The sequence below is a fragment of the Scyliorhinus torazame genome, chromosome 2 (genome assembly GCF_047496885.1).
Source record: "Scyliorhinus torazame isolate Kashiwa2021f chromosome 2, sScyTor2.1, whole genome shotgun sequence".
Classification (NCBI taxonomy): domain Eukaryota; kingdom Metazoa; phylum Chordata; class Chondrichthyes; order Carcharhiniformes; family Scyliorhinidae; genus Scyliorhinus; species Scyliorhinus torazame.
This window is the reverse complement of record NC_092708.1, coordinates 112,846,511-112,871,775: the sequence shown is the minus strand read 5'-3', so window position 1 is coordinate 112,871,775 and position 25,265 is coordinate 112,846,511. Positions and strand designations below refer to the sequence as shown.

Sequence of the window (25,265 nt, the reverse complement as noted above, 5' to 3'; positions counted from 1 at the left end):
GGGCTTCACTAGGGCCATTTGGCTCCAGACCTCATTATAGTCTTGGTCCCCAGACAGGCAAAGGGTTGAATTCCAGAAGGGAGGAGTGAGTGAGTGAGTGATACCAATGCAGCATTTAACCTTATGGCATTAAGGAACTATAGAAAAATTGAAATCAGTGTGAATCTGGGGCAAGCTCTCCACTGGCTGGAGCCATACCTAGCACAAGAGAAGATATCTGTGGTATTGAAAGGCAAACATCTCAGCCCAGGTATCACTGCAATGGTTTTTCAGGACAGTATACTAGGTCCAATCTTCAATGACCTTTCCTCCATCATAATGTCAGAAGTGGAGATACTCGCTGATGATTGCAGAGTTTTCAGTACCATTTCCAACTCCTCAGATAATGAAGCAGTCTGTCCCTGCATGCTACCAGATCTGGGCAGCATTTAAGTTTGAGCTAATCAGTGGCAAATTTTATTTGTGTTGCAAAAGTGCCAGGCAATGACCATCTCCAACAAGAGAGAATCAAAACATCTCCCTTTGACATTCAACAGCATCCCCAATGCGGAATTGTCCACGTTCAATATCCTAAGGGTGCCCATTGAGCAGAAACCTAAATTGGACCAGCCACAAGAGGAGTATAAGAGTAGGTCAGAGGTTGGGTGTTCTGTAGAGAACTCATCTCATGACACTCCACAGCCTATCCAGCATCTGCAATGTACAATCAGGAGTGTAATAAAATGCTTTCTACTTAAGAATAACAATAACCTTTTATTGTCACCGTAGGCCTACATTAACACTGCAATGAAGTTACTGTGAAAAGCCCCTCGTCGCCACATTCTGGCGCCTGTTCAGGTACCCAGAGCTGGTACGGGAATTGAACCTGCGCTGCTAGCCTTGTTCTGCATTACAAATCAGCCATATATCCCACTGAGCTAAACCAGCTCTGTCTGGATGAGTGCTGCTCCAACACTCAAGAAGCTCAACTTTCTAGGACAAAGAAGCTGTCTGATTGGCACCCCATTAACTATCTTCAACATTCACCACTTCATCCCAGGAACACCAGTGTATGCCACCTACAAGATGCACTGCAGTAACTTACCAATGTCCCTTCGACAGCAGCTTCCCACTCCCAACGTCTACCCCCGGACAATCAAGGACAGCAGCCGCATGGGAAAACCAGCACTTGCAAGCTCCCACTTCCAAGTCATACACCATGTTTATTTGGAAATATATTGCCATTCCTTCACTGTCATTGGGTCAACATTCTAAAACTCCGTCCACCCCTAACAGCACTGTGGGAGCACACAGGGACTGCAGCAGGTCAAGGCCATGGCTCATCACCACCTTCTGAATGGCAATTATGGATACACAATAAACATTAGCCTATCCAGCGATGCTCACACCCCATGAGCAAATATACAAAACAAGTTAAGATAATCAGTCACGATCTAATTGAATGGTGGAACAAGCTTGACGGACTGAATGGCCTCTTCCTTTCCACATGTTCTTCACAGGCTGAATGAACAATTTAGTTAATTTAAAAGTGTTGAAAAACATCAGCTTTTGCTGTTTGCTGACTCATCTCTTTCAACAAACTATGACCATCAGGGCTCAGTGATTACACACAGTGATTACTCCACCTTGAGGTCTGAGTTTTGTTCTTTCAGATTTTAGTTAATAAGTTTTTGCACTAAGTCCATTGTATTAAGCTGTTCATTTAATTTCTTAAATATATGCAAAGAGAATTTACGATCAGCAATATGACACTTGTACTATAAGCAATAGTCAATCTAAGAAAACAAGTTTTACCATAATCTCTGAACATTCGATTCCAGCTTGTTCACTGTACTTAAGGAAGTCCTGGAACAATAAAATTTTATTTCATTTATGAATATTTACCATTTTGTTTAAATAACTTTATAGTGTGAAAATATCATGGATCTACTTAACAGATGAACCACATGCAGAAGTTTGTCTTTACAGTAAATATTTTATCTTCCTCTTGTGCAAGTGGAGTTTTGGTACTCCTATCTACTGTGGTATTTTTAAAGGATAGGCTTGCAGACCACAAAGGTACAAACAAAAGCTTTATTGGAAAGGTGTTTACTCTCCAGGCTGTTAGGATAGACTGCTCATTTGCCCATGCAAATTACCGATGATGGAATACATATGTCATGTGATCAGACTCTGAAAGTGACCTTGTTCCAACTAAGAACAAATATAAATACACAACACTTTCTCCCACTTTACATTAGAGGTTCCTGCAATGAAACACAATACAAACTAAACAGTCAAAATATACAATATGAACAATTAATAAACAAAACAGTCAATAAGTTAGACATTTCGGAGGACATTGATTTCTGTGGGTTGTCAGCAGATCTCAGGAATCTGCTTTTTCGTGTTGACTGCAACCTTTGGTGTTTTTGGTTTAGTTTGGACGTTGTCTGTAGTTGTCTCAACCAGAGTCGACCGTAGTATTCAGAGGTTGACGCGATGTTGAAATGTCCTCAACTAAGGTACTCTCTTCCACAGTTTTTGTTTTAGTCAGGTTCTCAGAAATGTCCAGATCTTCACTTGGCACAAGTTGCGGACTATCGGTTGGCAAACTTTTTCTAGTTGCTAAGATGTAGCTTCACACTACATCATTGTGTGTTTAAATGGTGTAAGAAACTGGCCCTGTCTGTGTGAAGACAATGGCATATATCCACTTCTCACTGGTGGTATAGTTCCTTGCCAATACCTCCTAACCTTTGTCGCCAAACATGACTTTGCAGCTTCCTCTCAACAATTTCTCTTGTCGGAAGCAGTTTCAGCAAATTATAAGCTGCATAACTGATGTTTTACCAAGAATAATGCGGGACAGCTTTGGGTTGTCAAATGTGTTATTTTCCTGAATGTCATCAGGAATTGGCTTACTCATTTAGACAATGATCCTTGCTCACAAGTTACCTGCAATGAACATTTCACTGTCTGAACAAACCTTTTAGCCAGCCCATTTGTTGCAGGATGATAAGGAGCAGATCAGATGTTTTGGATTCCATTCTCCTTTAGATAATTAGCGAACCCTTGTGAAATTAACTGTGACCCATTGTTGTTAACAAGTTGTTCAGGATGTGGAGATGCTGGCGTTGGACTGGGGTGAGCACAGTAAGAAGTCTTACAACATCAGGTTAAAGTCCAACAGGTTTGTTTCAGTAAGAAGTCTTACAACACCAGGTTAAAGTCCAACAGGTTTGTTTCGAATCATTAGCTTTCGGAGCACTGCTCCTTCCTCAGGTGAATGAAGTGGTATGTTCCAGAAACATATATATAGACAAATTCAAAGATGCCAGGCAATGCTTAGAATGCGAGCATTTGCAGGTAATTAAGTCTTTACAGACCCAGAGATAGGGGTAACCCCAGGTTAAAGAGATGTGAATTGTCTCAAGCCAGGACAGTTGATAGGATTTCGCAAGCCCAGGCCAGATGGTGGGGGATGAATGTAATGCTACTAGAATCCAAGATCCCGGTTGAGGCCGTACTCATGTGTGTGGAACTTGGCTATAAGTTTCTGTTCGGCGATTTTGCGTTGTCGCGCATCCTGAAGGCCGCCTTGGAGAACGCTTACCCGGAGATCAGAGGCTGAATGCCCTTGACTGCTGAAGTGTTCCCCGACTGGAAGGGAACATTCCTGCCTGGCGATTGTCGCGCGATGTCCGTTCATCCGTTGTCGCAGCGTCTGCATGGTCTCGCCAATGTACCACGCTTCGGGACATCCTTTCCTGCAGCGTATGAGATAGCCAACGTTGGCTGAGTCGCACAAGTATGTACTGCGTACCTGGTGGGTGATGTTCTCACGTGCCATGTTGATGATCTGGCACGTCTTGCAGAGATTGCTATGGCAGGGTTGTGTGGTGTCATGGTCGCTGTTCTGAAGGCTGGGTAGTTTGCTGCAAACAATGGTTTGTTTGAGGTTGCGCGGTTGTTTGAAGGCAAGTAGTGGGGGTGTGGGGATGATCTTGGCAAGATGTTCATCTTCATCGATGACGTGTTGAAGGCTGCGAAAAAGATGTTGTACTTTCTCCGCTCCGGGGAAGTAGTGGACGACGAAGGGTACTGTGTCGGTTGTGTCCCATGTTTTTGTCTGTGGAGGTCGGTGCGTTTTTTTGCTGTGGCGCGTTGGAACTGTCGATCGATGAGTCGAGCGCCATATCCCGTTCGTACGAGGGCATCTTTCAGCGTCTGTAGATGTCTGTTACGCTCCTGTAGATGTCCATTACGAATGGGATATGCCGCTCGACTCATCGATCGACAGTTCCAACGGCCACAGGAAAAAAAGCACCGACCTCCTCAGAAGACAAACACGGGACACAACCGACTGAGTACCCTTCGTTGTCCAGTACTTCCCCGGAGCGGAGAAACTACGTCATCTTCTTCACAGCCTTCAACACGTCATCGATGAAGATGAACATCTTGCCAAGGTCATCCCCACACCCCCACTACTTGCCTTCAAGCAACCATGCAAACTCAAACAAACCATTGTTTGCAGCGAACTACCCAGCCTTCAGACCACAACACCAGACAACCCTACCATGGCAATCTCTGCAAGATGTGCCAGATGATCGACATGGCTACCACCATTACACGTGAGAACACCACCCACCAGGAACGCGGTACATACTCGTGCGACTCGGCCAACGTTGTCTACCTCATACGTTGCAGGAAAGGATGTCCCGAAGCGTGGTACATTGGCGAGATCACGCAGACGCTGCGACAACGGATGAACGGACATCGGGCGACAATCGCCAGACAGGAATGTTCCCTTCCAGTCGGGGAACACTTCAGCAGTCAAGGGCATTCAGCCTCTGAACTCCGGGTAAGCGTTCTCCAAGGCGGCCTTCAGGACGCGTGACAACGCAAAATCGCCGAGCAGAAACTTATAGCCAAGTTCCGCACACATGAGTACGGCCTCAACTGGGAACTTGGATTCATGTCGCATTACATTCATCCCCCACCATCTGGCCTGGGCTTGCGAAATCCTACCAACTGTCCGGCTTGAGACATTTCACACCTCTTTAACCTGGGGTTACCCCTATCTCTGGATCTGTAAAGACTTAATTAACTGCAAATGCTCGCATTCTAAACATTGTCTTGCATCTTTGAATTTGTCTATATATATGTTTCTGGAACATACCTCTTCACTCACCTGAGGAAGGAGCTGTGCTCCGAAAGCTAGTGTTTGAAACAAACCTGTTGGACTTTAACCTGGTGTTGTAAGACTTCTTACTAAGTTGTTCAGGGTAACTGAATCTTGCAAAAACCTCACCCAGTCTTTTTATTGTTCTCCCCAAGGATGTAGTCTTCCTAATGACGACTTCAGGCAATTTCAAGTGCATGTCTACCACAATGAAAACCATTCACCCTTCAAATGGCCTGGCATAATTTATATGAACTCTTTGCCATGGCCCTTCTGGCCATCCCCATGGGTGTAATGATTTGATTTGATTTGATTTGTTTTATCGTCACACATACCGAAGTACAGTGAAAAGTATTTTTCTGCGGCCGAGGGTACGTACACAGTATGTACATAGTGGACAAAAAGAATAATCAACAGAGTACATTGACAAATGGTACATCGACAAACAGTGATTGGTTACAGTGTGGAACAAGGGGCCAAACATAGCAAATGCATGAGTAAGAGCAGCATAGGGCGTAGTGAATAGTGTTCTAACAGGGAACTGATCAGTCTGAGGGGGAGTCGTTGAGGAGTCTTGTAGCTGTGGGGAATAAGCTGTTCCTGTGTCTGGATGTACGGGTCTTCAGACTTCTGTACCTTCTGCCTGATGGAAGGGTCTGGAAGAAGGCAATGCCTGGGTGGGAGTGGTCTCTGATAATGCTGTCTGCCTTCCTGAGGCAGCGGGAGGTGTATACAGAATCAACGTGGGGGCGGTAAGCTTGTGTGATGTGCTGGGCTCAGTTCACCACACTCTGCAGTTTCTTGCGATCTTGGACTGAGCAGTTGCCATACCAAACTGTGATGCAGCCGGATAGGATGCTCTCTATCGCACATTTGAAGAAGTTTGTGAGAGTCGATGCAGATATGCCGAATTTCTTTAGCTTCCGTAGGAAGTAGAGATGTTGTTGGGCTTTCCTGACTGTTGCATCAACGTGAGTGGACCAGGACAGACTGTTTGTGATGGTGATCCCCAGGAACTTAAAGCTATCAACCATCTCCACTTCTGACCCATTGATGCAGGAGGGAGTGTGTGTCGTGCTATGCTTCCTGAAGTCGATGATCAGTTCCATGGTCTTTCCAACATTTAGAGAGAGGTTATTTTCGGTACAGCATGCAACCAAGTGATTTATCTCCGTCCTGCAGTCTGATTCGTTGTTGTTTTAGATACGACCCACCACAGTTGTATCATCTGCGAACTTATAGATTGAGTTGCAGTTAAATCTTGCCACATAGTCATGTGTGTATAGGGAGTACAGTAGAGGACTGAGCACACATCCTTGGGGGGCACCGGTGTTGAGGACTATTGTGGAGGAGGTGCTGTTACCTATCCTGACAGATTACGGTCTGTTGGTGAGGAAGTCGAGGATCCAGCTGCACAGGGAGGAGTCAAGTCCAAGATTGCAGAGCTTGGTTATTAGTCTTGTCGGGATAATGGTGTTGAAGGCGGAGCTGTCGTCGATTAACAGCAGTCTGACGTAGGTGTCCTTGTTGTTGAGGTGTTCGAGTGTTGATTAATGGCGCTAGTGGAGGCAGGTTTTGAACCTTTGTACAAGCCAAACTTATGCCTGCCTTCTCCTCAATTTCGCTATCAAGTCCTGGCCACCAAAAATAGCTTCTGGCCATGTTCTTCATCCTTACTATCCCACAATTACCTTCATGAAGTTGGGTTAAGGACACATTTCCTTAACATTGGCAGAATGGTGACCCTCATTCTCCAGAGGAGACAATCACCCTGTAAGGATAGTTCAAGTCTTCGGGTAACATATGGCTTCAACTCTGTGTTTGCTCCCGTGGTCTTGCTACAAAGTACCACATTCAGAACTTATGACAGGAGTGGTTTATTTCTGGTATACTTCTTAGCTTGTCCTGCGGTTACGGACTCTAAAAGTGATCTTGTTCCAACTACAAACATGAATACACAGCATCCACCTTGCAATTAATCACTATCTGAAAACAGACTGGGAAGTGTGTTGTACCCTCAATAACGACGCTTAAAGAGTAAATGGTAAAGAAGGCTTTAATAAGCTAAGAACTAGCCTGGTGCCGAGATGGGCGCTTACTGGGTGCCGCCCACAAAGCGGCCCCTTACATACGGCTCCCAGGTGGGCGGAGTCCCCCAGGGTTCCAAGCCCCGATCTTAAAGGGGACATAACCTTACATGATGATAAGGGTACAGTAATACAGTAACCGTTCATCACATTCACCCCCTGTTTTTAAAAAAATGTCCAGCGGGGGTGAAGTGGCATCATTAGTCCATTTGTTTCGGTGGCCTGATCGTCCTCATCGACCTCCTCAGCTCGGGCGGTGGTGCGGCGGACACGGACGTCTTAGTTGAGGGTATGTCCGGGAGCACGATGGTCGGAGTCTTGGTCTGGGTCGGGGTAGGGGATCGAGGCGCAGGGGAAATAGCTGGGTGTGGGGGTAGCGGTGCCGGCACCGGCAGGGTGTGTAGAGGGGGGGGGGGGCTAGGAGGCCCGCGCGGTCGGTGTCCACCGACGGGGTTGGGCCCGGAGGGGGGGGGGGGGCTGTTGTGGGTGCCGGGTCCCGCAGGGGAGCTGCGGGGGAAGGGGTGTCTGTAGTGGGGGAACCAGCAGGTGCCAGATCCCGGGGGGAAACCATATCTTGCCTGCCGTCGGGGTACTCGGCATTGGCGTAGCTGGGGTTCGCGTGTAGTAATCGGACCTTCTCGACCAGGGGGTCCGTTTTATGGCTCCTCGCATGCCTCCGGAGAAGAACAGGTCCCAGAGCCGTCAGCCAAGGTGGAAGCGAGACCTCGGAGGTGGACTTCCTGGGGAAGACAAACAATCGGTTGTGTGGGGTCTCATTCGCGGCCGTGCAGAGGAGCGACCTAATGGAGTGTAGGGCGTCGGGTAGAACCTCCTGCCAGCGGGTAGTTGGGAGACTTCTCGACCGTCGGGTCGGAGGGACAGCTTTCCAAACTGTCGCGTTCTCCCTCTCCACCTGCCTGTTTCCCCGTGGGTTATAACTGGTCGTTCTGCTTGAGGCGATGCCTTTGCTGAGCAGATACTGACGCAGTTCATTGCTCATGAATGATGTACCCCGGTTGCTGTGGATATAAGCGGGGAAACCAAACAGGGTGAAGATGTTGTCCAGTGCCTTTATCATGGTGGCTGAGGTCATGTCGGGGCAGGGAATGGCGAATGGGAAGCGGGAGAGCTCGTCGATAATGGTGAGGAAATAGGCATTGCGGTTTGTGGACGGGAGGGGGCCCTTGAAGTCCACGCTTAGTCGCTCAAAGGGCCCCGAGGCCTTCACAAGCCGAGCCTTGTCTGGCCGGTAGAAGTGCGGTTTGCACTCCGTGCTGATCTGGCAGGCCCTGGTCATGGCCTTGACCTCCTCGGTTGAGTAAGGTAGGTAGCGGGATTTGATAAAGTGGACGAGCTGGGTAACCCCCGGGTGACAGAGGTCATTGCGGATGGCTTGCAGGTGGTCCTCCTGCGCGTTGGCGCATGTGCCACGGGACAGGGCATCTGGCGGCTCGTTGAGCTCCCCTGGACGATACTTGATATCGTACGTGTAGGTGGAGAGTTCGATCCTCCACCTCAAAATTTTATCATTTTTATTTTGCCCTGTTGTGCGTTATCGAACATAAAGGCTACCGACCGTTGGTCGGTGACGAGGGTGAACCTCCTACTGGCTAGGTAGTGCCTCCAGTGCCGCACAGCCTCCACAATAGCTTGTGCCTCCTTCTCGACTGCAGAGTGCCGAATCTAGGAGGCGGTGAGGGTCCTGGAGAAGAACGCTACTGGTCTGCCTGCCTGGTTGAGGGTAGCAGCCAGGGCGATGTCTGAGACATCACTCTCTACCTGGAAGGGGATAGTTTCGGCCACCGCGCGCATAGTGGCCTTGATGATGTCGGCCTTGATGCGGTTGAAGGCCGATCGAGCCTCAGCCGACAGGGGAAATATCGTGGTCTTTATGAGTGGGCGGGCTTTGTCCGCATATTTGGGAACCCACTGGGCGTAATAGGATAAGAGCACCAACCACCGTTTGAGGGCCTTGAGGCTGCGGGGGAGGGGAAGTTCCTTTAGGGGGCACATGCGGTCGGGGCCGGGACCTAGGTCCCTGTTTCCCATGACATAGCCGAGGATGGCTAGTCGGGTTGTCTGGAAAACGCATTTTTCCTCGTTATAGGTCAGGTTGAGGGCTCGGGTGGTCTGGAGGAACTTTTCGAGGTTCGCATCATGATCCTGCTGGTCATGGCCGCAGATGGTGACATTGTCCAAGTACGGGTATGTAGCCCGCAAACCGTACTGGTCCACCATTTGGTCCATCGCCCTCTGGAAGACGGAGACCGAAGGGGACACTGAGGAAGTGGAAGAGCTTCGAGGGCAGCAGAGGGGCGGTCATTCGGTCGGATGGGGAGCTGGTGGTAGGCGGATTTGAGATTGGCCGTGGAAAATACCCGGTATTGGGTGATCTGATTTACCATTTCTGCTTTGCGAGGAAGGGGGTACGAATCGAGGTGCGTGAAGCGGTTAATGGTCTGGCTATAATCCACGACCATTTGTTTCTTTTCCCCGGACCGTACTACCACCACTTGTGCTCTCCAGGGGCTGTTGCTAGCCTCGATGACCCCCTCTCCCAGTAAACGCTGGACCTCTGACTTGATGAAAGTCATGTCTTGGGCACGGTACCGCCGGCTCCTGGTGGCGACGGGCTTACAGTGAGGTTCGTGAATAGGGAGGGGTGTGTGACTTTCAGTGTCGCAAGGTTGCATACCGTGAGGGGGGGGCACTGGAAATCCAGTCCAAGCAGCAGGAGGGCGCAGAGGTGAGGGAGGATATACAGTTTGAAACGGGTGTATTCGGCGCCCTGGATCGAGAGATCTGCGATCGTTCCCCTGAGAAACAAGTATACCGCTTTGGATACTTGTGGGGGGGACGACTTACCAGGGATAAGCCATGGGGTACGGGCCTCTGGCACGGAGTCTGTCCCTGTTGCTCAGAAGAGAAGGGGGGAGAGGAGCAGAGCATTAGTAATTGGGGACTCTATAGTCAGCGGCACAGATAGGAGATTTTGTGGGAGCGTGAGAGACTCGCGTTTGGTATGTTGCCTCCCACGTGCAAGGGTACGTGATGTCTCGGATCGTGTTTTCCGGGTCCTTAGGGGGGAGGGGGAGCAGCCCCAAGTCGTGGTCCACATTGGCACTAACGACATAGGTAGGAAAGGGGACAAGGATGTCAGGCAGGCTTTCAGGGAGCTAGGATGGAAGCTCAGAACTAGAACAAACAGAGTTGTTATCTCTGGGTTGTTGCCCGTGCCACGTGATAGTGAAATGAGGAATAGGGAGAGAGAGCATTTAAACACGTGGCTACAGGGATGGTGCAGGCGGGAGGGATTCAGATTTTTGGATAACTGGGGCTCTTTCTGGGGAAGGTGGGACCTCTACAGACAGGATGGTCTACATCTGAACCTGAGGGGCACAAATATCCTGGGGGGGAGATTTGTTAGTGCTCTTTGGGGGGGTTTAAACTAATGCAGCAGGGGCATGGGAACCTGGATTGTAGTTTTAGGGTAAGGGAGAATGAGAGTATAGAGGTCAGGAGCACAGATTTGGCGTCGCAGGAGGGGGCCAGTGTTCAGGTAGGTGGTTTGAAGTGTGTCTACTTCAATGCCAGGAGTATACGAAACAAGGTAGGGGAACTGGCAGCATGGGTTGGTACCTGGGACTTCGATGTTGTGGCCATTTCGGAGACATGGATAGAGCAGGGACAGGAATGGATGTTGCAGGTTCCGGGGTTTAGGTGTTTTAGTAAGCTCAGAGAAGGAGGCAAAAGAGGGGGAGGTGTGGCGCTGCTAGTCAAGAGCAGTATTACGGTGGCGGAGAGGATGCTAGATGGGGACTCTTCTTCCGAGGTAGTATGGGCTGAAGTTAGAAACAGGAAAGGAGAGGTCACCCTGTTGGGAGTTTTTTATAGGCCTCCTAATAGTTCTAGGGATGTAGAGGAAAGGATGGCGAAGATGATTCTGGATATGAGCGAAAGTAACAGGGTAGTTATTATGGGAGACTTTAACTTTCCAAATATTGACTGGAAAAGATATAGTTCGAGTACAATAGATGGGTCGTTTTTTGTACAGTGTGTGCAGGAGGGTTTCCTGACACAGTTTGTTGACAGGCCAACAAGAGGTGAGGCCACATTGGATTTGGTTTTGGGTAATGAACCAGGCCAGGTGTTGGATTTGGAGGTAGGAGAGCACTTTGGGGACAGTGACCACAATTCGGTGACGTTTACGTTAATGATGGAAAGGGATAAGTATACACCGCAGGGCAAGAGTTATAGCTGGGGGAAGGGCAATTATGATGCCATTAGACGTGACTTGGGGGGGATAAGGTGGAGAAGTAGGCTGCAAGTGTTGGGCACACTGGATAAGTGGGGCTTGTTCAAGGATCAGCTACTGCGTGTTCTTGATAAGTATGTACCGGTCAGACAGGGAGGAAGGCGTCGAGCGAGGGAACCGTGGTTTACCAAGGAAGTGGAATCTCTTGTTAAGAGGAAGAAGGAGGCCTATGTGAAGATGAGGTGTGAAGTTTCGGTTGGGGCGATGGATAGTTACAAGGTAGCGAGGAAGGATCTAAAGAGAGAGCTAAGACGAGCAAGGAGGGGACATGAGAAGTATTTGGCAGGAAGGATCAAGGAAAACCCAAAAGCTTTCTATAGGTATGTCAGGAATAAGCGAATGACTAGGGAAAGAGTAGGACCAGTCAAGGACAGGGATGGGAAATTGTGTGTGGAGTCTGAAGAGATAGGCGAGATACTAAATGAATATTTTTCGTCAGTATTCACTCAGGAAAAAGATAATGTTGTGGAGGAGAATGCTGAGCCCCAGGCTAATAGAATAGATGGCATTGAGGTACGTAGGGAAGAGGTGTTGGCAATTCTGGACAGGCTGAAAATAGATAAGTCCCCGGGACCTGATGGGATTTATCCTAGGATTCTCTGGGAGGCCAGGGAAGAGATTGCTGGACCTTTGGCTTTGATTTTTATGTCATTATTGGCTACAGGAATAGTGCCAGAGGACTGGAGGACAGCAAATGTGGTCCCTTTGTTCAAAAAGGGGAGCAGAGACAACCCCGGCAACTATAGACCGGTGAGCCTCACGTCTGTAGTGGGTAAAGTCTTGGAGGGGATTATAAGAGACAAGATTTATAATCATCTAGATAGGAATAATATGATCAGGGATAGTCAGCATGGCTTTGTGAAGGGTAGGTCATGCCTCACAAACCTTATTGAGTTCTTTGAGAAGGTGACTGAACAGGTAGACGAGGGTAGAGCAGTTGATGTGGTGTATATGGATTTCAGCAAAGCGTTTGATAAGGTTCCCCACGGTAGGCTATTGCAAAAAATACGGAGGCTGGGGATTGAGGGTGATTTAGAGATGTGGATCAGAAATTGGCTAGCTGAAAGAAGACAGAGGGTGGTGGTTGATGGGAAATGTTCAGAATGGAGTACAGTCACAAGTGGAGTACCACAAGGATCTGTTCTGGGGCCGTTGCTGTTTGTCATTTTTATCAATGACCTAGAGGAAGGCGCAGAAGGGTGGGTGAGTAAATTTGCAGACGATACTAAAGTCGGTGGTGTTGTCGATAGTGTGGAAGGATGTAGCAGGTTACAGAGGGATATAGATAAGCTGCAGAGCTGGGCTGAGAGGTGGCAAATGGAGTTTAATGTAGAGAAGTGTGAGGTGATTCACTTTGGAAGGAATAACAGGAATGCGGAATATTTGGCTAATGGTAAAGTTCTTGAAAGTGTGGGTGAGCAGAGGGATCTAGGTGTCCATGTACATAGATCCCTGAAAGTTGCCACCCAGGTTGATAGGGTTGTGAAGAAGGCCTATGGAGTGTTGGCCTTTATTGGTAGAGGGATTGAGTTCCGGAGTCGGGAGGTCATGTTGCAGCTGTACAGAACTCTGGTACGGCCGCATTTGGAGTATTGCGTACAGTTCTGGTCACCGCATTATAGGAAGGAAGTGGAGGCGTTGGAGCGGGTGCAGAGGAGATTTACCAGGATGTTGCCTGGTATGGAGGGAAAATCTTATGAGGAAAGGCTGATGGACTTGAGGTTGTTTTCGTTGGAGAGAAGAAGGTTAAGAGGAGACTTAATAGAGGCATACAAAATGATCAGGGGGTTGGATAGGGTGGACAGTGAGAGCCTTCTCCCGCGGATGGATATGGCTGGCACGAGGGGACATAACTTTAAACTGAGGGGTAATAGATATAGGACAGAGGTCAGAGATAGTTTCTTTACGCAAAGAGTAGTGAGGCCGTGGAATGCCCTACCTGCTACAGTAGTGAACTCGCCAACATTGAGGGCATTTAAAAGTTTATTGGATAAACATATGGATGATAATGGCATAGTGTAGGTTAGATGGCTTTTGTTTCGGTGCAACATCGTGGGCCGAAGGGCCTGTGCTGCGCTGTATTGTTCTATGTTCTATGTTCTATGATACAGTACACCTTGATTTGTACCGACGGCTATGGTTTGGGACGCGGGATGGGTGCGCAAGGAGCAGCGCCTTACCGTCTCAGGATGAATAAAGCTCTCCGTGCTCCCGGAGTCGAAAAGGCATGGAGTGTCGCGCCCGTTGACCTGGACCTTCATCGTCGAGTTCTGCAGATGTTTTGGCCGCGTTTGGTCGAGGGTAATCGCTCCCAGTTGCGGGTAGTCCGAGTCCTCAGCAGAGTCGGATTCGTAAAATGTCTGCCTCCGTCGGTCGCACGTGTCGGGTCGATAAGATGGGCGCCGACAAGATGGCCACCCCCATGATTCGCACGAGGCGGATGACGCGTCAGAAGGGGGCGTGTCGGGGCGATGCGCAGCTGCATTGTGAGGCCTGCAGGCCTGGGAGCCTGATTTTCGGGCCTGCTGGACTTTGTGTTTCTGGCCCTTGGGCCTGGCCAGGCAGACCCGCGCAAAATGCCCCTTTTACCCGCAGTCACTGCAGATGGCGGAGCGGGCTGGGCAGCGTGGGCGTGGATGCTGGCCCTGCCCGCAGAAGTAGCACGGTGTGCCCCCAGTCTGGGTGGGTCGCCACGCGGTGCTGGCCCATAATGTTGCCGAGTCTGAGGAAGTCTGAGGGGGGCTCGCAGGGTCCGCGGGGTACGTGCCCAAATTATGTCGGGCCACATCCAGCTAGGAGGCGAGCATTAGCGTGTCCTGGGAGTCTTTTGCCCCGTTTTCGAGTAGCCGCTGCCAGATGTAGGTCGAGCGGATGCCGGACACGAAAGCGTCTCTGATGTGCAGGTTCATATGGGTTTCCCCTGTCACATCCTGATGGTCACACTCCCTGGCGAGGGCGGTGAGTTTTTCTTCAAATTCGTCTAGCGATTCCCCCGAGCGCTGCCGGCAGGTAGAGAGCAGATGCCAGGCATGTACCTCGCTGATGGGTTTGACAAACCGCTTGCGTAGTAACTCGACCGCCTCTTTATAGGTAGTCGCCTTTTCGAGTGTGGCGGAGACTCTGTGACTCACCCAGGCATGGAGTAGGCGCAGCTTGCGTGGCCCAGGATGGGAGTCTCTGAGGAGTCCAGGTAGGCCTCGAAACATCGGAGCCAGTATTTAAAAATGTATTTTGACTCCTGTGTCAGTGCTTCCAGATTGAGCTTCTCTGGTTTTAGGCCTGCGTCCATCCTGACGTAGTTTAGCTTATTAAATTGTTGTACCTTCAATAACGATGTTTAGAGAGTAAACAGTATAGAAGGCTTTAATAAGCTAAGAACTAGCCTGGTGCCGAGACGGGTGCTTACTGGGTGTCGCCCACAAGGCGGCCCCTTATATCCGGCTCCCAAGTGGGCGGAGCCAGAAGCAGAGCCCCCCAGGGTTCCAAGCCCCGGTCTTAAAGGGGACATCACCTTACATGATGATAAGGGTACAGTAACACAGTAACCATTCATCACAAAGTGTTCATACCTCATTATAGAAGCATGATTGTTTCCTTTAAAATAAAAGTGTCCTGATGATCAGGGTCCTGGCTTTACCAAGAAACAAAACACAGTGCACATTTATGTAATCCTTAGAAAGCATATACATTCAGTATATCTAAAATTTCTTCCCATTGACATCCATTGAAATGAGCAGACTGCACAATGTGTCATGGAGTGCCAAAAGGGAAGGACGTTTCCATTCTCAAATGTAGACATAAATACATGGAAACATGGTGATGGTACTCCTGCCCTTTTACAGATAAAATGGGTGCTTAAATGTCTAATTGTCAGAGAGGGTGCATCTGTACCTTATGTGCCAGGAGCACACATGACACCATATTGGTAAACTTCTAATATAGAATTCCAGGATTAATATGTGAAATCGCTGTCAGGCAATTTGCATACTTCAGGATGTTGAATCGAAATTGTGCTGCCCTGCTGCATCCATGCTCATTGGGAGCCTAAATAGCAGTGCTGCTGAAAGTCTGCAATAAAGATGAAATAGCTTAAGGGACTGAATAGCCTATTCTGTTACTATGGGTGGAATTTAACATCTTCTCCCATGGTGAGCTGGTGGCAGGGGAATTTCAGTGGGTGGGAGGGTGACAGATGGGAACCCCACTACCTCTCCCTTCTGCCCTGATTAAATATGTGGCAGGAAGGTTCGTGGGCAGAATTCTCACACCACCACCTCCACCAATTAAGCAGTAAATGAATGCATACTTAAGGGGCTCATCCTGCTACCGTTGGTATTCACTCAGCAGAGGGCAAGGGAGTCATCATGCTGGGTATGCAAAGGATAAACCCTGCTGGGGTAGAAACATAGAATCATAGAAGTTTACAGCATGGAAACAGGCCCTTCGGCCCAACCAGTCCATGCCGCCCAGTTTTTACCATTAAGCTAGTCCCAGTTTCCCGCACTTGGCCCATAACCCTCTATACCCAACTTACCCATGTAACTATCTAAATGTTTTTTAAAAGACACAATTGTACCCGCCTCTACTACTACCTCTGGCAGCCCATTCCAGACACTCACTACCCTCTGAGTGAAGAAATTGCCCCTCTGGGCCCTTCTGAATCTCTCCCCTCTCACCTTAAACCTATGCCCTCTAGTTTTAGACTCCCCTACCTTTGGGAAAAGATGTTGACTATCTACCTTATCTATGCCCCTCATTATTTTATAGACCTCTATAAGATCACCCCTAAGCCTCCTACGCTCCAAGGAAAAAAGTCCCAGTCTATCCAGCCTCTCCTTATAACTCAAACCATCAAGTCCCGGCAACATCCTAGTAAATCTTTTCTGCACTCTTTCCAGTTTAATAATATCCTTCCTATAATAGGGTGACCAGAACTGCACACAGTATTCCAAGTGTGGCCGTACCAATGTCTTGTACAACTTCAACAAGACGTCCCAACTCCTGTATTCAATGTTCTGACCAATGAAACCAAGCATGCCGAATGCCTTCTTCACCACCCTGTCCACCTGCGACTCCACCTTCAAGGAGCTATGAACCTGTACTCCTAGATCTCTTTGTTCTATAACTCTCCCCAACGCCATACCATTAACTGAGTAGGTCCTGGCCTGACTCGATCTGCCAAAATGCATCACCTCACATTTATCTAAATTAAACTCCATCTGCCATTCGTCGGCCCACTGGCCTAATTGATCAAGATCCCGTTGCAATCCTAGATAACCTTCTTCACTATCCACTGTGCCACCAATCTTGGTGTCATCTGCAAACTTACTAACCATGCCTCCTAAATTCTCATCCAAATCATTAATATAAATCACAAATAACAGTGGACCCAGCACCGATCCCTGAGGCACACCACTGGTCACAGTCCTCCAGTTTGAAAAACAACCCTCTACAACCACCCTCTGCCTTCTGTCGTCCAGCCAATTTTGAATCCAATTGGCAACCTCACCCTGGATCCCGTGAGCTTTAACCTTCTGCAACAACCTACCATGCGGTACCTTGTCAAAGGCTTTGCTAAAGTCCATGTAGACAACGTCTACTGCACTGCCCTCATCCAACTTCTTGGTCACCCCCTCAAAAAACTCAATCAAATTTGTGAGACATGATTTTCCACGCACAAAGCCATGCTGACTGCCCCGAATCAGTCCTTGCCTCTCTAAATGCTTGTCAGAATACCTTCTAGCAACTTAACTACTACAGACGTTAGGCTCACCGGTCTGTAGTTCCCAGGCTTTTCCATGCTGCCCTTCTTAAACAAGGGCACAACATTCGCCACTCTCCAATCTTCAGGCACCTCACCTGTGGCTGCTGATGATTCAAATATCTCTGTTAGGGGACCCGCAATTTCCTCCCTAGCCTCCCACAACACCCTGGGATACATTTCATCAGGTCCCGGGGATTTATCTACCTTGATGCGCTTTAAGACTTCCAGCACCTCCTCCTCTGTAATATGCACACTTCTCAAGACATCACTATTTATTTCCCTTAGTTTCCTAACATCCATGCCTTTCTCCATCGTGAATACCGATGAGAAATATTCATTCAGGATCTCACCCAACTCTTGTGGCTCTGCACATAGATGCCCTTGTTGATCCTTAAGAGGCCCTACTCTGTCCCTAGTTACTCTTTTCCCCTTTATGTATTTGTAGAATCTCTTTGGATTCTCCCTTGCATCATTTGCCAAAGCAATTTCATGTCCCCTTTTGCCCTCCTGATTTCCCTCTTAACTCTATTTCGACAATCTCTATACTCTTCAAGGGATCCACTTGATCCCAGTTGCTTATGTACGTCATATGCCTCCTTCTTCTTTTTGACCAGAGTCTCAATATCTCGAGTCATCCAGGGTTCCCTACTTCTACCAGCCTTACCCTTCACTCTAAAGGGAATGTGCTTACCCTGCACCCTGGTTAACACATTTTTAAAAGCCTCCCATTTACCAGCCGTCCCTTTGCCTGCCAACAGTCTCCCCCAATCTACCTCTGCAAGTTCCTGTCTGATACCATCAAAATTGGCCTTGCCCCAATTAAGAATTTTAACTCTTGGGCCAGACCTATCATTCTCCATAGCTATCTTAAAACTAATGGAGTTATGGTCACTTGTCCCAAAGTGATCTCTCACTAGCACTTCTGTCACTTGCCCTTCCTTATTTCCCAAGACGAGGTCAAGTTTTGCCCCCTCTCTAGTCGGTCCATCCACATACTGAATGAGAAATTCCTCCTGAATACACTCAACAAATTTCCCTCCATCCAAGCTTACAGGCTTCTAGGGAGGGTCCTTTGTTCAAAGCACTCAGTACCTGGTCAAAGGACCACGTATGGGGAATTAGTGGCTGCTGAGAGCAGCCCCCCTCCCCCGCCATCAATCAAGGTGCAAACATGGATCTTGAGTGGGTGTAGTACCGGCAGCAGCCACTACAACTCTGGTGATGCAACTGAGCAATTGGCAGATGGGACTTCTGTGTCTGGGGTCTGTGTCCTTGGGGAAGGCCTACCGCTGCCCAGTCAAGTACTTGACTGGCATTTTATACAGTGGGCCTTCCCAAAAAGAGGTGGTATGTGGCACCATCTGCTCTCCTCCCAGCCGGTAAGATCCCTGCACCTCCATTAAAATATCGTCCTATGTTTCCAAGCAGTTTATTAGTTGTAGAAGCCCTCACCCTGAGCAGCAGCTGGTACTTGGTTATCCTCTGTACAGGTTTAATGAGATAGTCACTCAAGCTAAACGTCTCACCCAAATCCAGTTTCACCTCCTGAAAAAAAGAAAGAACTGTGACACTTATGTTATGTCTGATCATTTTACATCTGCTGAGCTACTACCGGGTTTCAGGAAAACTAAAATATCTTCATGGTTCAATGCATAGGTGACCATATAGTCTTATAATTGAACAATGTGGACAGGTGGGGGCAAGTCGTATGTACCAGAAGTGCGTGCTGGAAACTCTGGGGAAAGGGGCTGTACCTGATTTTAAGATCTTTTAAATTAATTTTCATAGACATAGATTCATAGAGTGTTACAGCACAGAAAGAGACCTTTTGGTTCATTGTGTCTGCACCATTTCTAATCCCATTTTCCAGCACGGTCCGTAGCCTTGTTTGTTATGGCCCTTCAAGTGCTCATCTAAATGCTTCTTAAATGTTGTGAGTGTTCCCGCCTCCACCACCCTTTCGGGCAGTGAATTCCAGATTCCCAGCATCCTCTGGGTGAAAAAATGTTTCCTCAAATCCTCTCCATTTCTCCTTCTCCTTACTTTAAATCCATGCCCCTTGGTTATTGACCCCTCAATTAAGGGGAAAAGTTGCTTCCTATCTACCCTATCTCTCTCCTTCATAATTCTGTACACCTCAATCAGGTCCCCCACAATCTTCTCTCCTCAAAAGAGAACAATCCTAGCCTAACCAGCTTCACTTCATAGCTGAAATGCTCCAGCCCAGGCAACATCCTGGTGAATCTCGTCTGCACCCTTTCTAGTGCAATCACATCCTTCCTATAGTGTAGTGACCAGAACTACACACAGTTCTCTAGCTGTGACCTAATGAATGTTTTATACAGCTCCATCATAACCTCCCTGTTTTATATTCTATGCCTCAGCTAATAAAAGCAAGTATCCCATATGCCATTTTAACCACTTTATCTACCTGTCCTGCTGCTTTCAGGGACCTATAGACATGCACCTCAAAGTCTGTCTGGTCCTTTGTACTTACTTGTGGCCTACCGTTCATTGTATATTCCCTTGCCTTGTTAGTCCTCCCAAAAAGCATCACCTCACGTTTTTTCAGGATTACATGGTGGGAAACATGGTGGGAGGCACGGTAGCACAGTGGTTAGCACAGTTGCTTCACAGCTTCCAGGGTCCCAGGTTCGATTCCCGGCTTGGGTCACTGTCTGTGCGGAGTCTGCACGTTCTCCCCGTGTCTGCGTGGGTTTCTGCCGGGCGCTCCAGTTTCCTCTCGCAGTCCAAAGATGTGCAAGTTAGGTGGATTGGCCATGCTAAATTGCATGGGTTAGGGTGGAGGTGTAGGCTTAGGTGGGATGATCTGTCCAAGGGCCGGTGCAGACTCAATGAGCCGAATAGCCTTCTTCTGCACTGTAAATTCTATGATTCTACAATTCTATGCCACTATTTTGCCCATCTGACCAGCCTGTCTAGATTATCCTGTAATATAAGGCTTTCCTCTTCCTTATTTACCACCAATTATTGTGACATTTGCAAACTTACTGATCATACGTGATCTGGACACGAATGCAGGAGGTATGTGCTGGGTTAGATGATCCATGTTTTGGGCAGGGTTGAGGGCTTTATAATTGGCCCCAGTGCAGAAGCAGGCCATTCGGCCCATCGAGTCTTCACCGGCTCTTGGAAAGAACACCCTATCCCAGCCCATACCTCCACCCTATCTCCATAACCCAATAACCCCACCCAACACTAAGGGCAATTTTGGACACTAAGGGCAATTTAGCATGGCCAATCCACCTAACCTGCACATTTTTGGACTGTGGGAGGAAACCGGAACACCCGGAGGAAACCCACGTACACACGGGGAGAATGTGCAGACTCCGCACAGACAGTGACCCAAGCCGGGAATGGAACCTGGGACCCTGGAGCTATGAAGCAATTGTGCTAACCACTATGCTACTGTGCTGCCCAAATGTTCTTCTCCAATAGGTGAAAGGCTCACCAATGCAGCTTTGATTAACACATGGAGAATAGATAGTTAGGCTAGGGGTGTTCTGGAGGACTGTCAAACACTTGGGCCCATTATGAAGCATCAGTCATTTCAGTTTCCCCCATGAGAGAAGATGAAAAAAATTAAATAAACTGCTTGTGTGGTTTAATGGTTGAAACCAACCTTCCATCTCTTTAAATTGTGAATAAATTAAGAAAGAGCATTTAGATTAGATTACCATTTTGGACCTTTCAATAAACGTATTTTACATTTCTTACGCAGAAAGAAAAATCAATTCCAAAAAAAATGAATCACATCAATAAACTGAAAATTTCAGTCACCTTTCAGCGAGCATAATTAACCGTGTTCTTCACGGTCAATGATTGCTGTAAAGCTAGTTGGTGTTTGTTATCTATATTATCATTGAGAGAAGACAACCAATGGCTCACCTCAAAGTAGGCGTCATATTCAACCACAATGTATTCAGATTTTGGCTTGTTTTGACAGTACACTGAATACATGTCTAAACGTCTTTCCTGCAAAAACAGAGTACAAACCTTTAACCGGGAAATCAGTATTATGGTTTCTTACTTCACTGCCAAAGGCATCATTTACTTCTATCTACCCCTCTTGGTATTGAGTAGCCTATACAACGATCTTCAATGTGTCATTAAAGATAGGTAAAGAAACTAACGGTGAAATAATCAAAATTACATTGCTTTAAATGGAATTGACTGTGATAAACATTCAGAATTTTTATAGCCCCTTTGGGTAAGCTCTTCAAACAGTGTCTGATGTTCAGTACAGAAGGTTTTTCTCACAGGCTTCCTGTTATTCACCACATAATTAGAGGCTAAATAAATGGGAGATTAAAGCACTTCATATGACATAGACCCAGAGAATAATTCAGCACTGAAGAGGTCATTTGGACCATTAAGTCTGTGCTGGTCTTTTGCTCGAACAATTCAAAACTAATCCCACCACCCTGCTCTCTTCATATAGACCTGCTTTGAATATTTATCCATTTTTTTCCTTTAATAATGAAATGGTCTCTTCCCTAACTACATCCTGTGTCAAATCATTTTGTTTTTGTGAATAAATTCTTCCTGATGTCTCTTCTCACTCTGTTGGTGACATTTTTCAAATTCATGACTCCTTATCGCCGGCTGCCCAACCACAGGAAACATCATTTTCTTATTTAATGTTTCAAATACTTTCACGATTTTAAATATGTCTATTATCTCCTCTTAGCTTTCATTGCTCAAATGGACAAAGTTTTAATATTTTATGTAATTTTACAAAATATTTCAAATCACCAGCATTGCCTAGACAAATCTCTATGGCTTTAATAGGCTACCTTTAATGAATGCCCCAAACTACACACAGAACTCTAAGTGTGGTTTAACCAACATCAATGAGATTTCTGTCACATTTCTGAAAAATTACAGAGGGGAAATGAGAGCAAATCCAAGAAAATTCCTGGCCATTACTTTTACAGAAACCGCAGGGGCATGAACCATCTGAACAACAAAGAACAAAGAAAAGTACAGCACAGGAACAGGCCCTTCGGCCCTCCAAGCCTGCGCCTGGATTCCTACTCCACCGTGGAACCATGGTGGGATAGGACGTCCCGCCTGACCTTGACTGTGGGAAACCTCAGGCTGACTATATTACTGGCCAGCAAACAACAGAAGTCCATCACGCCTACAATTGGCCAGTTGTGCTGGAGGAGTAGGGAATGGGGAAGGGGAGGGGGTGGTGGTTGGGGGCGTAGTGGTGTTCAGAAAACTCCTGGGGAGTGTGAAGAGCTGGCACCTATTGAAAGATTTGAGGTCTTCATTATCTTCAAGGAGTCTGTGACTGGAGAACAGCCACATGGGAAATGACAGCTAAATAGAGGGCAGCTAATTTCTCTGAGGTTAATCTTAAGATGCAAAACAGGAAGATTCAAAAGTTGAAATGAATGGCAGGAATCAATTCCTTTAGCTGCTTGAACCATGCCCAATGGCTGTGATTGTTAATGACCTGACAAGAAAGAAAAGCTTGCAGTGTCTTGCACAATCTCAGGAAATCCAGTGAAGTATATTTGAAGTGCAGTCATGTATAATCATAGAGATAGGTAAAGGTGACATAAGTGTTAGTTGTGGCTCAGTTGGTAGCACTCTCCTTTGAGTCAGGAGGTTGTGGGCTCACATCTTAACCCAGGGCTTGGGCACAAATATTGATGCTGACTCTCGTGCAGTACTGAGAGAATGCTGCTTTCTGTGCTGGACGTAAAAGATCCTGTGGCACAATTTTGAAGAAGTCATTCTTCAAAGTCATACCTGGAGTCCAGGCCAATATTTATCCCTCAATCAACATCACAAAGACAAATGATCTAGTTATTAACACACTGCTGCATAGAATCATAGAATTCCGACAGTGCAAATGGAGGCTATTTGGCCTATCGAGTCTGCACCACCCCTCTGAAAGAGCACCCTACCTAGGCCTTCTCTGTCGTCCTATCCCCATAACCCCACCTAACCGATACATCTTTGACACTAAGGGGCAATTTAGTATGGCCTAAGCTGCACTTCTTTGGACTGTGGGAGGAAACCAGAGCACCCGGAGGAAACCCACGCCGACACGGGGAAAATGTGCAAACTCCACACAGAGAGTTACCCAAGGCCAGAATTTAATCCGGGTCTCGGGTGCTGTGAGACAGCAGTGCTAACCACTGTGTAGTCCATGTAGGACACGCTGTGTGAAAATTGATAGCTGCGTTTCCTACATTTCAATAGTGACTACACTTCAAATGCACATAGTTGGTTGTAAAAGACTTTGAGGACTTCCGGGTGCGGCGATGCGGAGCTAAGCCGCACGAGTCGGCAGCTCCCGCTATCATGGACTTTCGGGCTCGCTAGAGGAGCCCCAACGGAACTTTTCTCGACAAAAACCAGTGGGGAAGGGAAGAGAAGGTCCCCCTCCAATGCCTATGAAACAGACCCGAAGTGCAACGGCCAGAAAAGTGGCACTGGAGCAACGGGAGAAGCAGGGTAAAAAAAACAAAATGGCGGCGGCCGGGGACAAAAGGGAGCTGCAGGAGTTCATCAAACGCTGCTTCGAAGAGCAGCGCGAGGAGATGCGCAAGGAGATGCTGGCGCCTATGCTTTCGGCAATTGAAGGACTCGGGATCACCCAGAAGGCCCACGAGGTTAAGATCCAGGAGGTAGAGAAAAGAGTCAGCCAGACTGAGGACGAGCTCTTGGGCCTGGCGGTGAGAGTGGAGCACCACGAGGCGGTACACAAGAGGTGGGCGGGAAGACTCGAAGACCTGGAGAACAGGTTGAGGAGAAAGAATCTGCGGATCCTGGGTCTCCCTGAAGGAGTGGAGGGGGCCGACGCCGCAGCATATGCGGGCACAATGATCGGGGCGCTGATGGGCGCGGAGGCACCCCCGGGATTGCTGGAGCTGGAAGGGGCGGGCTGGGTGCTGGCGAGGAAGCCCAAGGCAAACGAGCCGCCAAGGGCGATGGTGGTGAGATTTCACCAGTTCACAGACAGAGAGAGGGTCCTGAAATAGGCCAAGAAGGAGCGGAGCAGCAAGTGGGATAACGCTGATATTAGGATATACCCGGACTGGAGCACGGAGGTCGCTAAGCGGAGAGCGGGTTTCAACCGGGCTAAAGCGGTGCTGCATCGGAAAGGAGTGAAATTTGGAATGTTACAGCCAGCGCAACTGTGGGTCAAATATAATGGCCAACACCACTACTTCGAAACGCCCGAAGAGGCGTGGACCTTTATACTAACTGAAAATTTGGACTCTAATTGAGGGTTTGTGAGGGTGGGGGGTATTTGAGGGTTGAAGTATGATGGCGGTTGTATATAGGGGGACAAGCACGCGCAGGGAATGTTATATGGGCTGGGGACGAGAGACAAGGCCGCAACAGAAGCTGCGTCAGGGGGGGGGGGGCAGGCTCTGGAAAGCACGGGGTTTTTCTCCCGCGCGCGGGAAGAAAGGTGGGAGGGGGAGCATAGGAACATCTATTGATGGGGAGATTCCCACACGGGGGGGTCAAAGGGATGGCGGGGGAAGCCGGGGTCAGCAGGCGTCAGCTGACTTACGGGAGTGATATGGGGGGAGCAAAAAAGCTAGACAGGGATCTAGCTGGGTGGAGGGAAGGGGGGGAGGGGGGGAGGGGGGAGGAAACAGGGTTGCTGCTGCACTGGCCGAAAGGGAATGGGACACAGAAGAGATGGCCGGGATGGAGGTCCCCCGGTTGGGGGCCTGGAGGGTGAGGGAGACGCGGACACGGGACTGGCGCAGAAAAGGAGATGGCTAGTCGGCAGAGTGGGGGAGGGGGGGTGAGAGCCCCTCCAGTCCGGCTGATAACGTGAAACATGAGGGGCCTGAACAGACCAGTGAAGAGGGCTTGAGTGTTCGCGCACTTGAAGGGACTGAAGGCAGACGTGGCAATGCTCCAAGAGACACACCT

General features: G+C 48.2%; 1 protein-coding gene across 1 annotated transcript in view; it reads right to left on the bottom strand.

Moving 5' to 3' along the window:
• The window catches only part of LOC140406738 (rho guanine nucleotide exchange factor 25-like), a 166,102-nt gene that overhangs the window by 57,135 nt on the left and 83,702 nt on the right, over nt 1–25,265 (bottom strand). The window contains exons 7-9 of the mRNA XM_072494690.1: nt 21,240–21,326; nt 18,783–18,875; nt 1,795–1,845 (exon numbers count right to left, since the gene is read on the bottom strand). Coding sequence (XP_072350791.1) covers nt 1,795–1,845; nt 18,783–18,875; nt 21,240–21,326 — 231 coding nt within the window. The remainder of the gene's footprint in view (nt 1–1,794; nt 1,846–18,782; nt 18,876–21,239; nt 21,327–25,265) is intronic.